The 18346-nt window shown below is 49.9% G+C and overlaps 1 protein-coding gene across 3 annotated transcripts in view; it reads left to right on the top strand.

The window, feature by feature from the left end:
- The window catches only part of LOC140431033 (von Willebrand factor C and EGF domain-containing protein-like), a 633994-nt gene that overhangs the window by 492656 nt on the left and 122992 nt on the right, over positions 1-18346 (top strand). For all 3 annotated transcript variants that reach the window (XM_072518932.1, XM_072518933.1, XM_072518934.1), the window contains exons 22-25: positions 7980-8065; positions 13291-13408; positions 14345-14430; positions 15593-15689. In XM_072518932.1, the coding sequence (XP_072375033.1) occupies positions 7980-8065; positions 13291-13408; positions 14345-14430; positions 15593-15689 (387 nt within the window). The remainder of the gene's footprint in view (positions 1-7979; positions 8066-13290; positions 13409-14344; positions 14431-15592; positions 15690-18346) is intronic.

Here is an 18346-nt window from a genome sequence, read left to right as displayed (position 1 = left end):
AAATGTTGCATAGGTGTACATGATATAACCTCAAGTAAGCCAGATTGGCATGGGACCAGAAAAGCAGAAAGCCTTACAACCTTCCATGAAGAACTCCACCCACTCTGACCTCTCCTTATCTTTATCTGAGAATTGTCATAACTGTGAGCAGAATTCTCCAGCCAATTAGAGGAGACTCTAGCCCATCACAGGCCTTGCTTTCTCTTCAAAGGTCACATAAATAGTTGTCAATAAAAGCTGGGGTCTATCTTTTGATGTATTATATCCAGGGAGTGTATCTGAATGTGTGCTGTACTCAGTAAATTGAATACCTTGAATATCAAGATATTAGAATGTTTTTTTCTGTGAGACAGTGGCATCATTTCTCTCTGGAACATGTTTCAGATTGCAAATAACAGTGTCCCCTCAGGCTTATCAAAATCCAGAAACTTCCTTTTCCAAACATCTGAGCTGTTAACTGCTGCTGACAATTATGATTGTGTAATCTTGAATGTTAGCTTAATACAGCTACTTCTAGCAGAGGCTTAAAGAGACAGCAAGGTAAGCAATGCTTCATTTTATCAGATATTTCAACTGAGTTTCTGGAAATGCCCTTCAATTTCCCTCCCAAGAGTCTTCCTTACAAGTTGCTAGCCAAATCATTCTTCATTCCTTCTTGATCATAAGGCAGGATGATTGGGAGCATCATCTAACATCCGATTCCTTCCAATTGGAATTAACGTCAGAACTATTTGAATCCCCAAATAGTCTGGAAAATTATGGAATTAACAAGTAGGCACTGATGAATCGCCCATAGGCCAAGAGACATTGCTACCTAAAAGTTAGTTGAAGAGGAAATTGTATCAATGCGCAATACAGCATATTTTTATCGTGGTTAACAACTCCATGCTGTCAAAGTTCGTCAAAATATACATCTTTGTAAATTGTATATAGCAATAGTTAAATTGTGCATTATTCTAATTTCTTGACCCCTTCTAATTATTTCATTAAACATTTCCAGGTCCAAGCAGAAAACGGGCACCATTCTACCCCTTTAACCATTTTCAACATCAGTGATATGCTCTTAACATGTTCAATTTACAAAGTAAAATACCTGCTGCATTGTTCCAATAATGGGCACCTCAACAGAGGTAGAGCATGACATTTTCCACTTCTGATTGCAGCCATTCTTGTCAACACTAACCAGTTACCTGAAATAATTCTAAATTATATTGAGTTACATCGAGCCCACAGCACAGAAACAGACCATTCATCCCAATTGGTCTACGGTGGCAATTATGCTCCAGATGAGCCGCTTTCCACCCCTCTTCATCTCACCCCATTACTGTATGTTTCTACTTCCTTTGCTCCTTGTGCTTATCTAGCTTCTCCTTACAAGGGCACCTATGCTAGACCACAAGACGTAGGAGCATAAGTAGGCCATTTGGCCCATCGAATCTGCTTCGCCATTCAATAAGATTATTACTCATCTAATTATCTGTCTGTCTCAGCCTTGAACATACTTAATGACCCAACCGCTACAACCCTCTGCGGTAAGGAATTTCACAGATTCGCTAACCTCTGAGAAAAGAAATTCCACCCCATCTCTGTCTTAAATGGGTGACCCCTTACTCTGAGATTATGCACTGGTCCTAGACTCTCCAGCAAGGATTAAAAAAAACTTCAGCATCTACACTGTCAAGCCCCCAGAGATTCCGATATGTCACAATAAGGATGCCTCTCATTCTCTCATTCTTTGAAACTCCCAAGGAGTTGATGGTATTTGCCATGATCACAAAGTTGCCCACCGATTGCTCACCCCCCCCCCCTTGGCGGACCACCCGACAGAGGATCCCTCACCCCTAGCTGAGCTTCACCACCTCCCCCCCCCCCCCCCCCCCTGCTGAGCACTGGGGTGGCAAGCCCAGCGCCCCCGTGCTCTTTGCCGATCAGCAAAGATGGCTCCTCAGCTCCCTATATAAGCCCTTCCGCCAAGTTCACGTTTTTCAAAAGGAGTACTAATCAGTGCCAGCATAAGCACTTGCTGGTGAGGCCTCTGAATGACAAGAGGCTGTTGGATATGGGGTCGCTCTCATTGATTATACGGAAATGGGGCTTATGTGGTGAGAATTGGTTTCTTGCCACACGACAGCGAGATCCTGATTCCGTCGATGGGAGCGGGCCAGTTGCATTGCAAACTGTTTGGCTCCGGCGCGGAGCTCGTTTTTGGCCTCTCCCGCTATTCACCACTATTCATCAGCCTCGTTACGCTTGAGCAAGAGCGCAATGAGGCCGGAGAATCGTGCCCAATATTTTCAATCTACCATGCAACACAACTTTATCACAATATTCAATTCCTCAGAAAATTCATAAATTCACAAAAATAGAGTGGGATAACGCATTAATAGACAAAAGGACAAGATTGAAGTCAATGGAAAAATCTTTTGAGAATCATGCACCATGTAAAACAGGTTACTGATTCACAATGAGTCCATCATGGAGCTCCTATCCTGGAAATTTCACTCCACAAAAGCCGTTGATAGTAAACCTCCAATGGCAGAAATTAAACAGAACTCCAGTCAAGATTTTACCCTCTGTTTGCAAGATGATTATAGATCACAAAGACGATGGGCGGGATTCTCCATCCAGCCACACCGGTTTTTTGGTGGGGCACGCCCTCACCGGCGGTGGGATTCTCCATCCCGCCAGTCGGCCAATGGAGTTCCCAGTGTGGGCAGCCCCACGCCGTCGGGAAATCCCCGGCTTGGGTGTGCTGCCGGCAAAGCGGAGAATCCCGACAGAGGAGGATCCAGCCCTATGTATCCCAATTCATCTCATCCATCCAGAATGACATATAAACATCCAGATAAGGGGCAGGGGTAAGCCATTGGATAAGCCATTTGGCCACATAGGCCTTCTCTGCCATTTGATAACATTTATCCACATAATAGCAGTGACTACAACTCAAAAGTATTTAATTGGCAGTAAAGCAATTTGGGACATTATGTAAAGTGTTGTATAAACAGCGGCTTTGTCCATCTCTCATTGGGCAGAGTGACTGTAGCAATGGTGCAATTGGAGGCAAAATCTGATTCCCTCAGGATAATCCACGGATTTTAGGAAAGTGGCAACAAAGAAATCAACACATTTACAAAACAATTCAACTCTGTAGCTAATACAACCTGACCATTCTGACCTCTGTACTACCAATATACCATAAATAACAATATACCATAAATAACGGGTGAAATTCTCCGGTATCGGCACGATGTCCGCCGACTGGCGCCGAAAACGGCGCAAATCAGTCGGGCATCGCGCCTCCCCAAAGGTGTGGAATGCTCCGCATCTTGGGGGGCCGAGCCCCAACCTTAAGGGGCTAGGCCCGCGCCGGACGAATTTCCGCCCCGCCAGCTGGCGGAAAAGGCATCTCCGGGCGGCGCATGCGCGGCCGCGTCAGCGGCCGCTGCCGGCATTTCCGCGCATGCGCAGTGGAGGGAGTCTCTTCCGCCTCCGCCATGGTGGAGACCATGGTGAAGGCAGAAGGAAAAGAGTGCCCCCACGGCACAGGCCCGCCCGCGGATCGGTGGGCCCCGATCGCGGGCCAGGCCACCGTGGGGGCACCCCCCGGGGCTAAATCACCCCGCGCCCCCCCCCCAGGACCCCGGAGCCCACCCGCGCCACCTTGTCCCACTGGTAAGGTAGGTGGTTTAATCTACGCTGGCGGGACAGGCATTTCAGCAGCGGGACTTCGGCCCATCTGGGCCGGAGAATCCCCGGGGGGGGGGGGGCTGCCAACCGGCACAGCGTGATTCCCGCCCCCGCCGAATATCCGGTGCCGGAGAATTCGGCAACCGGCCGGGGCGGAATTCACGCCAGCCCCCGGCGATTCTCTGACCCGGCGGGGGGTCGGAGAATCTCGCCCAACATCTTTTGTTTTTCCACTAATTACACTATCCCTAGGATTTGTCAATCAAACAAGTACCGGAAGAAAAGTGTACAGAAAATCAGTACAGCCTTAACTCAACTTCGCCCAGAAGTCATACAAATGGTGTTGTACACTGTGAATTCAAAGCCTGTCCATAAGTGCCATCTGGGGCGGGATTCTCTGCAATCGGCGCGATGTCCGCCGACCGGCGCCAAAAACGGTGCGAATCAGTCCGGCATCACGCCGCCCCAAAGGTGCGGAATTCTCCGCATCTTGAGAGGCCGAGCCCCAACCTTAAGGGGCTAGGCCCGCGCCGGACGAATTTCCGCCCCGCCAGCTGGCGGAAAAGGCATCTCCGGGCGGCGCATGCGCGGCCGCGTCAGCGGCCGCTGCCGGCATTTCCGCGCATGCGCAGTGGAGGGAGTCTCTTCCGCCTCCGCCATGGTGGAGACCATGGTGAAGGCAGAAGGAAAAGAGTGCCCCCACGGCACAGGCCCGCCCGCGGATCGGTGGGCCCCGATCGCGGGCCAGGCCACTGTGGGGGCACCCCCCGGGGCTAAATCACCCCGCGCCCCCCCCCCAGGACCCCGGAGCCCACCCGCGCCACCTTGTCCCACTGGTAAGGTAGGTGGTTTAATCTACGCTGGCGGGACAGGCATTTCAGCAGCGGGACTTCGGCCCATCTGGGCCGGAGAATCCCCGGGGGGGGGGGCTGCCAACCGGCACAGCGTGATTCCCGCCCCCGCCGAATATCCGGTGCCGGAGAATTCGGCAACCGGCCGGGGCGGAATTCACGCCAGCCCCCGGCGATTCTCTGACCCGGCGGGGGGTCGGAGAATCTCGCCCAACATCTTTTGTTTTTCCACTAATTACACTATCCCAAGGATTTGTCAATCAAACATGTACCAGAAGAAAAGTGTACAGAAAATCAGTACAGCCTTAACTCAACTTCGCCCAGAAGTCATACAAATGGTGTTGTACACTGTGAATTCAAAGCCTGTCCATAAGTGCCATCTGGGGCGGGATTCTCTGCAATCGGCGCGATGTCCGCCGACCGGCGCCAAAAACGGTGCGAATCAGTCCGGCATCACGCCGCCCCAAAGGTGCGGAATTCTCCGCATCTTGAGAGGCCGAGCCCTCACCTTGAGGGGCTAGGCCCGCGCCGGACTGACTTCCGCCCCGCCAGCTGGCGGGAAAGACCTTTGGTGCCCCGCCAGCTAGCGCGGAAATGACTTTGCCGTGCGGCGCATGCGCGGGAGCGTTAGCAGCCGCTCACGGCATCCCCGCGCATGCGCAGTGGAGGGGGTCTCTTCCGCCTCTGCCATAGTGGAGACCATGGCGAAGGCGGAAGTAAAAGAGTGCCCCCACGGCACAGGCCCGCCCGCGGATCGGTGGGCCCCGATCACGGGCCAGGCCACCGTGGGGGCACCCCCGGGGCCAGATCGCCCCGCGCCCCCCCCCAGGACCCCGGAGCCCGCCTTGTCCCGCCGGTAAGAGAGGTAGTTTGATTCTCGCCGGCAGGACAGGCATTCCAGCAGCGGGACTTCGGCCCATCGTGGGCAGGAGAATTGCCGGGGTGGGCCCGCCAACCGGCGCGGCGCGATTCCCTCCCCCGCCGAATATCCGGTGCCGGAGAATTCGGCAACCGGCAGGGGCGGGATTCACGGCAGCCCCTGGCGATTCTCTGACCCGGTGGGGGGTCGGAGAATCCCGCCCCTGATGTTTCATTACATTTCTACGAAATAAATATGCAAATAGTTTTTAAAAAATTTTTCATTGTTGTTTGAAGTGTGAGAGACAGGAAAAAAGTGGAAAAACATATCAAATAAACTCCAATCGCAAAAAATATCCTTGAAGAAATCATTTCTATAAGCACTTACGTTTGGATTCCTATAAAGACACTGGGCGAGATTCTCCACTCCCGCGCCGGTTGGGAGAATCGCCTGGGCCGCCAATATTTCCGGCGATGCCGGTCCGACGCCCTCCCGTGATTCTCCCAAGCGGCGGGAACGGCCCCGTCGAGTTCCGCGGGCCGCAGGCCGGAGAATCGCCGGAGACACCCAAAATGGCGATTTTCCGGCACCCCCGCTATTCTCAGGCCCGGACGGGCCGAGCGGCCAGGCCAAAACGGCGGGTTCCCCCCCGGCGCCATCCACACCTTGTCGCTGCCGTCGGGAACAGCGTGGGAACGCTGGGGGGGCGGCCTGCGGGGTGGGGGGGGGGGAGGGGGATCCTGCACCGGGGGGGGTAGCTCAAATGTGGAATGGCCCGCGATCGGTGCCCACCGATCATCGGGCCGTCCTCTCTGAAGGAGGACCTCCTTCCTTCCGCTGCCCCGCAAGATCCGTCCGCCATCTTCTTGCGGGGCGGACTCTGAGAGGACGGCAACCACGCATGCGTGGGCTGGCGGCGGCCAACCCGCGCATGCGCGGGTGACGTCAGTTATGCGGCGCAGGCCGCGTCATGTATGCGTTGCTGCTTTTACGCGGCAACAAGGCCTGGCGCGTGTGGATGACGCAGCCCTGCTCCTAGCCCATTATCGGGCCCTGAATCGGTCGGGATAGGGGCCGTTTCGCGCCGTCGTGAACCTCGACGACGTTCACGACGGCGTGGGAGTGGAGAATCCCGCCCCCTTTCTGGCAAAAGCTCTTTATGATGTATCTTTGGGCTTTCAGTGGTTTTTGTTTGCCAAAGTTGCAATTGATGATCGAGCATCCTCCCCTGAGAGATATTTTAGTCCCACAGTGTGACCACCTTCTGCTAGAAGGTGCCTGATGTATGCAACCTCAGGGAAGAATAGGGATTTCAGGCGTAGAAATTGCAAAAATAATAAAATGGGCAATAGTGAGTCAAAACCCTGTTTTGGGGCAGCACGGTAGCCTTGTGGACAGCACAATTGCTTCACAGCTCCAGGGTCCCAGGTTCGATTCCAGCTTGGGTCGCTGTCTGTGCGGCGTCTGCACATCCTCCCCGAGTGTGCGTGGGTTTCCTCCGGGTGCTCCGGTTTCCTCCCACAGTCCAAAGATGTGCAGGTTAGGTGGATTGGCCATGATAAATTGCCCTTAGTGTCCAAAATTGCCCTTAGTGTTGGGTGGGGTTACTGGGTTATGGGGATAGGGTGGCGGTGTTGGCCTTGGGTAGTGTGCTCTTTCCAAGAGCCGGTGCAGACTCGATGGGCCGAATGGCCTCCTTCTGCACTGTAAATTCTATGAAAAACCCTGTTCAGAATTACTCTCCATTTTTAATTTCTTCTGTTCAATATGATGAGGCTCAAGATTCACTTGCCTCTGGTACATCAGCGCAGCATATCATTGAATTGTGACTACCGTAGAGCATAATGAAAATACACTTATTTAAATTCAAAAGATGATTTTGAGGTGTGTATGGTATTTAAGTTTGTGATATTGAACATTAAAAGTGACGCCCGCGGCCCAACCCCCAAACTCCCTTCCATTCCAGCACCCGCCCAAGATCCCCAACCTCCCCCACCGCTAAATACTCTTCCCAACGGTGCTGTGCATGCACACACGCACACCATCCAATTGGCTCTTAAATAACTGGAGTTTTCACTTACCATTTTTCAACCAAGAACTGCTACTTCTGCTGCTTCCAACCTTCGGGTAGTTTTGTGGTTTTCTGATGGGCTTTCCAAAATAAAACTCAGAGCCACAAAGCTCCAAGTTCCAATATATTCTTTTTTAAAGCTGGTATTTCAGGTCTGCAGCTCGTCTGAAGGCCAATGAGAAATCTGTCTAGAATACTGAGACCGGGCGCCCCCTGTCCCTGGTGTTGGGCATTACATGCACACCCCACCCCCACCATCATCCCCCTTCTTCCATGCTCTGGACATCACCATGTGTTACTTCAGGAACTATATTAGGGCAGTGGGCAAAGTTAGCATCAGTCTATTAATTGTTAAACAGAGGATTATTGCACAATGCAGAATCAATTTGTATGCCGTTTTGAAATTCCAGAACAAATTACGCCAAATAAGTTTTGAAATATGTTTGGTTAAGTTAGTTAACGACCTCACTCTGTATTATGAGTCATTGTTCTCACTTTTATTTTTCCTTAGCTGAGTGTATGGACCAGGGCATAGTATATCCCCATGGGGCAGAATTCACTCGACCTGGTGTTGACTGCATCAACTGTGCATGTTTGGTAAGTTGTTCAAAGCACTGAATGCTGAGTTATCTGTAGCTGGCAGGTCATAACCAGCTATACAATTGTTCACAGTTTCCACTTAAAAATCCAAATGTTTCGAGTACTATTTAATGTTTTATGCCTATTGTCAAAATATTCTTTGAATTGCATGTTTTTTCTTTCTCTGCTTCAGTCTAGGCATTTTTTAATTTCTTGGGCGGGATTCGCTCAGCCCGGGGCCGGGCCGGTGAGTCCCCCCGACTGGGCCACGCAGCCCCGACGCTGGCACGTGATTCTCCGCAGAGCGGAGAATCGGCGCCACTGGCGCCGGCGTGTTTGGCGTGGCGCCGGTCGCGGGCCACTCTATGCGGCCTCCCTGCCGATTCTCAGGCCGGGATGGGCTGAGTGGCCCTCGTGGAAACGCTGAGTCGCGCCGGCGCCATCTACACCTGCTCTTAGCCGACGGGAACTCAGCGTGGAAGGGTCGGGTGGTGGCCTGTGGGGCGAGGGGGGGGGGGGGGGGCGGCGATCCCCGGGGGGAGAGGGGGGGGATGCCTTCGATGCGGCCTGGCCAGCGATCGGGGCCCACCAATCGACGGGCCGGCCTCTCTGAATGGGGGCCTCCTTCCACGCCAGCCCCCGTAGTCCTGCGCCATGTTGCATCGGGGCTGCCACGTTGAAGGAGGCCACTGCGCATGCGTGCGTTGGCACCGGCGCCACCGCACATGCGCAGATCCCGGGGCACCCAGTTCACGCCGGGATCGGCAGCTGGAGCGGCGCGAACCACTCCAGCGCCGTGCTGGCCCCTGTAGAGAATTAGTCCTGGCAGCGGCCCGTTCACGCCCTCGTAAAACACGACGGCGTTTACGACAGCATGGACACTTTGCCGCGGGATGAGAGAATCCCGCCCCTTTTCACATTTAGAAATGGGAGTTCCCTTAGGAGGGCTACTGTTCTTTGTGGTCAAAATGTCTTAACTTTGACTGTGAGACAAGACGTGAATCACAAAGGTAGTTATGACCTTCAGTGCTTCCATGCGTCCTGTTTGGCTATTTTTCATGGTTGTTTGGAAGCACTCCCGGGAAATACAGTATCCTTTAGAAGGGCTTACGAGCTGCGAGTGTAAGGTCCAAAATGTTTAAACTGTCTTGCTAACCAGATATTGAATACTAAACAGAGAAATTCATAGTTATATTACAGCTTGCCTGAAATGATTCCAAACAGTTCTTGAGCTCATATCACTGCCCAACATCAGCAACTGTCTGCTATGAGAGGGAAAATACCAATAAGTATCATCCAAAGACGATTCAGAAATCTTCACAACGTTGATAGAAAGTTGATAGCAGGAGCCACAGCCATCGGGATACCTGGATCAGCGGAGAGGACACTTAAGGAGAAATAGATACTGTTATATTCAGAAACTAGTTTATGGTAAAATGGGCCCAGTGCCCAACTGTGTGGTCTCTTGTACTACACTGTTGGTCGATTGTTCATACACTATCAGATCACAGATCACTACAAAATAAATATGTCTTATCTTCAGTTCAGTCTTTCAATTAACTGTAACTCCTGTACCGTGGCATTTGTAGTTTTATACCATTCAAAATCCCATGATTGCACACTCTTCTTCCATCCTAATCTCTCATTACAAAACCTGCCATTCCAATACAACCTGCATAAATCACGCTCACCAGAAACCTCACCACCATAAAGACCTATCATCCCAACAACATCACCTTAGCACTGCAAGCCCCTTCGACTCTGTATAGTAATGTGGATGAAGTAATTTTATATTTCTTTCCAATTGTTATTAAGGAGCATCCATTGTTTTCAGTGTAGGATTGTATGTCAGCTTTAGTGTATATAAAGGGGATTGTGTTCCCATGGTTTCCACAATATGGGACATGTGAAAGGGCTGTCCTGGATGTGACTGCATGCTGTGTGAGTCTGTCCCTTCCTTCATCAAGAATGGTAGAGATTATGGTGCAGTCCCATGCTTAAGTTCACTTCCTTACAATTAGTAGTTGGATGACATACAAATGGATGGTTGAAGGGTCTTTGAAAGATTTTTTCCCCGATATTCTCAGTTGCAAATCATCAGTTTCTCCCATAATGGATCCAAAACCCCTCCCGTTGAGGAGTACTCTGTACTATATCTAGTCTTAGAGTAGTATAACCTTGAAATGGGTTGGGGGAGGAAGGAAGTTACCATAAAATGGAACACGATGTTCCAGGAACCGAATATGCTAATCCAGCACATTCCAGGAATGGGAAGGTGGACTGATTCATATTTCAGTGAGCTGAGATTTAGGCCCAGTTTTCGCACCCGGGTCAGGAGAATTCCTGGCTCTGCAAACCTGACCGTTAAAAATGGCCACCCACATGTATTTTCATTCCGGGGGTAGGCTGGATTAGAAGTCAGGCCCTCCACTTCCGGAGCCAATGAGGAGGGTGCCAGGTGTGCAAGGGGGGGGCTGAGGGGAAGAACTGCCTCAGTTCTGACACTGTGTTGAATTCAATGAAAAAGAATAAAACGAAGAACAACCGTTAATCTGCCACACACTCCCATGCCCCATCCATATCACCTCATGCTCACAATCCACCACCGCGGCCCCTCAACCCCCCCCCCCCCCATGCTAACCCATGCCCCTCTAGCCACCTCCCCCATGCTCCCCTAGTGGCCCTTTATAACACATACGCCAACTTAGTGGCAACTCATACACCCCACACCACAGTCAATGGTGAAAATTGAATTCAATACAAATCTGGAATTAAAAGTCTAATAATGAAACCATTGTCGACTGTCATAAAACCCATCTGGTTCACTAATGTCCTTTAGGGAAGGAAATCTGCCATCCTTACCTGGTCTGGCCGACATGTGACTCCAGATCCACAGCAATAAATGGGCAATGGGATGGGCAATAAAGGCCTGCCCAACCAGCGATGACCACATCAATGAATGAATAAAAATAAATAAATATCCCTTCCATGCCAACTCACCTGGTATCCTTTGACAGGCCCTTGATAACTGTGAGGATTTCCTGACCGCTTGACAGTTCTTTGATGGTTCCCGTTTCACAATCTTGATCTACCAAATTCCCACTTCAGTGGAGGCTCAGTGATTTAAATAGCCAAAGGCCTCTGTAAAGTGCATGTGTGTGAACCTCAGCCTGACTCCATTTCTGTCCCTGTGAAAATTGAACATGCCTAATTTGGGGGCAGGACTTACAATTTCCAGCCATTTCCAAGATTTTCACCACAATGGAGAGGCACTCTGGCATGGCATAATTCTGGGCCTAAATGTAAGTTGGTTCATTTTGCATTCAATAAATGAACAGGCATCGCAAATGTCATGTTGCTCATTCTCTTGTGCCCTTTCTTTTGATTGATGTATTCCGCACAGATCCATGTACGGTAAATATATATTGTTGACTGAAAAGTGCTCTAAAACTGGCTGGTTTTAAATTTTAAACAAGATCATTTTTTCCCCTATCTCTCTAGTTTAGTTTCCTTACTCGCTCTTCCACAATGCTCCAGACTGTGTGTTGCTTTGTTCTTTCATTACCTGACTGGACAGGGTTCCAGGATAGTTGACCTTTGCCAGATTTCCCCAATAAAGCTGCCAGTAAAGCAGCTATCCTCCCCCAATTCCCAAATGTTGAGTCCTCCGGTTATCACTATCATAATATACACACAAGTATATGATGGTGCACAGACAGACAGTGAGTGACACAAAGGATGACCAATGAACATACAGAACACAGCAGCCAATCACCAGACAAGAGAAGGCCACGATATAACCAGGGGGCACTAGTTTTCCCGCTCTCTCGGGGTGCAGCCTGAACTGGATACCATCCACGTCAAGCCGAGCATTCTTCCATTGGCCTGCCAGCTCATCGACTCCGGGAAAGTACTCCGGGAAGATACCCTTTGTCGTCCAGTACTTTCCCGGAGCGGAGAAACTACGACATCTTCTTCACAGCCTTCAACACATCATCGATGAAGATGAACATCTTGCCAAGGTCATCCCCACAGCCCCACTACTTGCCTTCAAACAGCTGCGCAACCTCAAACAAACCATTGTTTGCAGCAAACTACCCAGTCTTCAGAACAGTGACCAGGACACCACACAATCCTGGCTTGACACAATTCACACCTCTTTAACCTGGGGTTACCCCATCTCTGGATCTGTAAAGATTTAATCACCTGCTAATGCTCGAATACAAACATTGTCTGGCATCTTTGAATCTGTCTATATATATGTTTCTGGAACATACCTCTTCATTCACCTGAAGAAGGAGCAGTGCTCCGAAAGCTAGTGACATCGAAACAAACCTGTTGGACATCAACCTGGTGCTGTAAGACTTCTTACTGTGCTCACCCCAGTCCAACGCCGGCATCTCCACATCATGACTATTTATTGACACATACACACATTTTTTGAAAGGGGGGAGATGTCATAATATACACACAAGTATATGATGGTGCACAGGCAGACAGTGAGTGAGACAAAGGATAACCAATGAACACACAGAACACAACAGCCAATCACCAGACAGGACACAGCCACTATATAACCAGGGGGCACTAGTTTTTCTGCTCTCTCGGGATGCAGCCTCTGAGACAGTCAGAGCCTGTGAGCAACAAATAGAACATCCACCATGTGGTAGTAAGATAGTCTGCTCAGGTTAGCCTCAGGTCTCCAGTCAACTCAGCATAGTGTCAACCCACAGTTCAAGCATGTTTAGTAGTTCAGAGTTGAATAAAATAGAGTTGCATTTCCTTAAGTGTTGGAAGCCTGTCTCTCTCTCTGCTACAGTAAACGCAGTCCTCGCAGACCCAGCTTACTCAACACATCAATCACCTGCTGGCTGGTCCAAATGGAACGGTCCCAAAATAATTGGTGTTTTTGCTTACAAGGAATGACTTCCATTGGTTCATGTTGAAGGGGAAAGAAGGAGGCAGTACTTTACCAACTAGTTCAGATAAATCTTATCTGCCCACTCACCCATTCCCATTATGTGCTCTACGGATTTAATTTATTGTCTTCATCAATTTCAGATCAATTGGACTTAAATCTACTCCGGTGAAAATGGGCGCAAGTCCTTATGAAATATATAATCGGGCACAGAGTAATGCCAATTTATTACCATAATTAATTAAAATAAAATCAGGGCTACTATTGATTTTTTTTGAAGATCTTTTCTCGTTTATTAATTAAAGCTGACTAATTGTGTCCTCAGAATGGTGAGGTGGAGTGTTCCTACAGCCCCTGCCCAGTGCTGGACTGTGCTAGAGAAAATTGGTTTCTGGAGCCAGACAAATGCTGCTTTACCTGCCGTCAGGATAAAACCATCAAAGGTGAGCCAGGGCCTCAAGTGATATGCAGGGCTTAGTCGTTTGGAATAAATGCATCCTGAACAAACCTAACTGAAATAACTATGAAGCAAAACTAGAAATTTCCAGAGATGCACAGCCCTATCGTACTCAACTTCTTGTCTTTTTAAAAAAATTTAGAGTACCCAATTCATTTTTTCCAATTAAGGGGCAATTTAACGTGGCCAATCCACCTACCCGGCACATCTTTGGGTTGTGGGGGCGAAACCCAGGCAAACACGGGGAGAATGTGCAAACTCCACACGGGCAGTGACCCAGAGCCAGGATCGAACCTGGGACCTCAGCGCCGTAAGGCAGCAATGCTAACCACTGTGCCACCGTGTTGCCCTTCAACTTCTTGTCTTAGCCACACATAAATTCTCGAATACCTTTTCATTCCCTCGCTTAGTTGATCTTTTTACACCGTCAATAGGTTTCCATCCAGTAGTTAGAAAATGCCATCAGTTTACACTCTGCTATTTGCATAGCTGGTGTTTTTCTTTTACAACTCCCTTTTTATTTAACCAATTTTACTAAAATGTGTAGATGTCCAGCCTTCCTATCTGACAACCTTGTTTGAAATCTTCCTATTCTGCTGACCGATCTGTGTCCTTTTCAATAATTTTATTATGAGTTTCTGATTTCCAGTATTCATGATTTTGTTTTCTTTTGAGAGTGTCTATGAGCTGGTTTCAGAAAGTTTCATGAAAATGCAAGGATTACCTTCCAATATGCTTCAGTTGATTATACAGTGGTACTGAGTCATGCAGTTTATACTTGATCCATTTCACATCTCAATGTTGGTTTTATATATATATATATATATTCAGGAAACTTGGAGGAACTGACTCAAAAACATGTTAATAGCAAACACAGCAAAGAATTTATCTCGTGACTTGTTGTGCCATTTTTCCCTGGCAGGCTGTTTCATAGACGACAATGGTATTGAGTTCCCAGTTGGGCAGATATGGTCACCTGGCGATCCTTGTGAAGTGTGTGTGTGTCAGGTGAGTCCAGTCAGGAAAGAGAAACTAAAAGTACCAACAGTGGGAGGAACAAACTGTCCAATCATCACACAGAATTTTAAGTTTTGGCTAACTGAATATCAGGTTAGGGCAGAAGGGCACATCTGATGTCAAAGCCTCTCACTGGCGAGCTAAATGTGCATTTATTTGTATGCCCCAGTCATGCCCTCAGAGATATGGGCTCGGATTCTCCCTACCCGGCCGGGCGGAGGGTCCCGGCGGGATGGAGTGGCGGGAACCACTCCAGCGTCGGGCCACCCCAAAGGTGCGGATTTCTCTGCACCTTTAGGGGCCAAGCCCTCACCTTGAGGGGCTAGGAGTGGAGTGGTTGGCGCTGGAGTGGTTGGCGCACCGCCGGCCGGCGGGAAAGGCCTTTGGCGCCATGCCAGCCGGGGCCAAAAGGACTTCGCCGGAGGGTGGGGTGTCTCTTACGCGTCGGCCATGGTGAAGACTGTGGCCGGGGCGGAGGGAAAAGAGTGCCCCCACGGCACAGGCCTGCCTGCGGATCGGTGGGCCCCGATCGCGGGCCAGGTCACCGTGGGGGCACCCCGGGGGGGCCACATCGCCCTGCGCCCCTCCCGGAGCCCGCCCGCGCCGCCTCGTCCCGCCGGAAAGAGAGGTGATTTGATTCTCGCCGGCGGGACAGGCATTCCAGCAGCGGGACTTCGGCCCATCGCGGGTCAGAGAATCGCCGGGGGGGGGGCCCGCCGACCGGCGCAGCGCGATTCCCGCCCCCGCCGAATATCTGGTGCCGGAGAATTCGGCAACCGCCGGGGGCGGGATTCACGCCAGCCCCCGCCGATTCTCCGACCCAGCGGGGGGTTGGAGAATCCCTCCCCTGCTTACACTGATTCATGACTCTCAATCCCCTCTGTGTGCTATCTATATACAGATTTGTACAATTCTGCATGTTATTTGTGCATCAACTGGTGTACCTCAATCACCCTCATCAGGGAGTTCTCTCTGTATCTTCCAGTTTATTACTCAGAAAGACTTTTGCCTCTCGGATAACTAACCATATATTTCTTTGTGTGTCTCAGTCCCTCAGGAAGATGGCCCTACACCAGCTAAGCTCCCAATCATTTCCTCTTGAATTGTTTATATGCACTGTTGTTCTTTGTTCTTATTGTCTGTTTCATTTCAGGCAGACGGTTCAATTGTCTGTAAGAGGACAGACTGCTTTGAGACCTGCGCACACCCTATACTGGTTCCTGGCCAGTGCTGTCCTGACTGTTCTGCAGGTGGTTTTCCAACTACGTGTGTGTCTGTGCAGGTGTGGTTGCTCGTGTGGGTAGTATGTGTGCATTTGTGTTTGTGAATGTGTCTGGAAACACAGCTCTCTTTCTAGCATTGGATTTAGATCCTACAGACTTTGGTCCATTGCTTTGCGACATTTCATGGTGTGTCCTCTTCTGAGTAGTTTCCTCTGATTATTCACCTTGCCCAGAGATTACATAAATGAAGGAGACTCCAGGTTAGAATGGTAAAAAGAAAGACCAAATGAATGGAATTAACTGGTCTTCTCCTTGGTTTACAAATCCATATCAGTGGGATTAGGCAATGTTGAGTGGAGAAGGGATCATTTTCCTTTGTGCTCACTTTCTGTCAGAGTTACACAGATGAGATCTCACTTTAGTTGTTCCGGCGGTACGGTAGCACAGTGGTTAGCATCACAGCGCCAGGGTCCCAGGTTCGATTCCCGCTTGGGTCACTGTCTGTGTGGAGGTTTGCACTTTCGCCCCGTGTCTGTGTGTGTTCCCTCCGGTTTTCTCCCACAGTCCAAAGATGTGCGGGTTGGATGAATTGACCATGCTAAATTGCCCTTCCTGTCCAAAAATGAAAAGGTTAGGTGGGGTTACTGGGTTGTGGGGACAGGGTGAAGGTTTGGGCTTACGGAGGGTGCCCTTTCCAAGTGTCAGTGCAAATTTGATGGGTGAAATGGCCTCCTTCTGCACTGTAAATTCATATAATTCCATGATCCCTGGTTGTCTCCTCTTTTCATTTTAATCCTTGACTGTTCCTTAAGCTGTTCGTCTTGTGCCAACCTTTACTCTGATGGTTTCTTTTTGTGGTTCTGTGACCAGAATAGGGAAAAGAAGGACTGCGGCAATCCTGACTGGCCTTTCCCTGAATCAGAATTATCAGTCATGATGACATAGATAGCAGCAGAGTGGGTGTGGGGCCAGAACGTCCGTGGAGCGGCAATCACAGCTTGATTGTTACTCCGCTCCACTTCGCTGATGCCGGAATGCAGGCCCGACCTTCTCACTCACCCAACCTTCTGACTCAGGCCGGGTGAGAATAGAACAGCATGGCAGGTTCCCCAGGCCTTCAGTCGAGTGCAGGAAAGTCCGGGGGCAGGAAGCCACGCCTCCTTTATTTTAGCCTGTGACCTGCTCTTATAGCCAAGGTATTTATTTGGCTGGTCCAGTTCAGTTTTTGGTCAATGGTAACCCCCAGGAAGTTGATATTGGGGGGTGGCTCAGTAATGGTATTACCAGCGAATATCAAGGAGAGATGGTCACAATTCTCTGTTGGAGATCTTAATTGCTCTGGCATCTGTTTAAATATTACATGCCATTTTTGATGGAGAGCAGATCATTGGGGAAACAGCTGAACACTGATCAACTAGTAAGCGTAAGTAGTGGGGAGGCAGTGGTGTAGTGGTATTGCCACTGGTCTAATAATCCAGAGACCAAGGGTAATGCTCTGGGGACCTGGGTTCAAATCACACCATGGCAGATGGTGAAATTTGAATTCGATTAAAGAATCTGGAATTAGATGGCAATGAAACCATTGTCGATTGTCGTAAAAACTGATCAGGTTCACTAATGCCCTTTAGGGAAGGAAATCTGCCATCCTTACCTGGTCTGACCTACATGTGACTCTAGACCCACAGCAATGTGCAGGTATGGGCAACAAATGCTGGCTCAGCCAGCGACGCCAATATCCCATGAACAACTTTTTAAAAAGTAATCAGGGCTCGTTTGGGGTCAAGTTGGCTCCAAAGACTAGGGTGACCAACCGTCCTGGATTTTCTGGGATTGTCCCAGAATTTGGCTTGATGTCCATGAATTTTCTCAGCAGCGAGGTAGGAGTCTGCTCAAGCCGTCCTTTTTCTCTGCATTGCTGTCACCACATGTGCAATCCAGAGGTGGTACAATGCATTGACACAGCCACGGGGCAGCAGCAGCAGCAATTGATAGGCTAGGGTTGAGGTGGGAGTGTCCGATGGGGTGGGGATTTTGGTCCAGGGAGTCAGGCGGCAGGTCTAGGTCCAGTGGAGTTCCAGCCTGGTGGTAGCACTCAGGCATGAGTCTGACACAGGCCCAGTGAAGGTTCTGGCAGGCCTGAGAGGATGGGAGGGTGTCTCTGGAAGGGATGTGTTGTTGGCAGTCCTATGTGGTGGTGTGGGGTTCCAGGGAGGCCCGGGTGCAGAGGGTTGGATTATCAATGGAGCAGGCTACTCTCCTGGTCCTGTCCACATGCACCAGGCCCCAAAAATCATTTCTGCGCCCTACCCTGCTCCTCAAGTGAAGCATCCCTTATATTGTTTTTGACCAAGAGTTGGTCACCCTGCCAACCCCTCTAATAATGAAAGATAAAGATCGCCTGATGGTGGCTGTGGGTTGGGAGGGAGGGGGGATTGTTTGTAGTGGTTTGCTGGCTGCTTCTGGCACGGCTTCCTTGACAAATAGCTTGACATCGGTTGAACAAGAAGTAAGAAACTTAGCAGCTCTCGTTCCTGGTGAGCTGCGTAGTTCTTGCTACTTCATTGCGAGCAGTATGCCTGCACACAGTCATTTGTCCCAAGACCTTGCCTCCAAAGCCCTGCGCTTCAGCTCTCTAGACTTAGGTGAGTGGGTGTGTTGGCACAGGGAGAGACTGTCCATCAGGG

The sequence above is a fragment of the Scyliorhinus torazame genome, chromosome 10 (assembly GCF_047496885.1).
Source record: "Scyliorhinus torazame isolate Kashiwa2021f chromosome 10, sScyTor2.1, whole genome shotgun sequence".
NCBI lineage: Eukaryota > Metazoa > Chordata > Chondrichthyes > Carcharhiniformes > Scyliorhinidae > Scyliorhinus > Scyliorhinus torazame.
The sequence above is the reverse complement of the archived record's forward strand: the minus strand, read 5'-3'. Positions and strand labels throughout refer to the sequence as shown.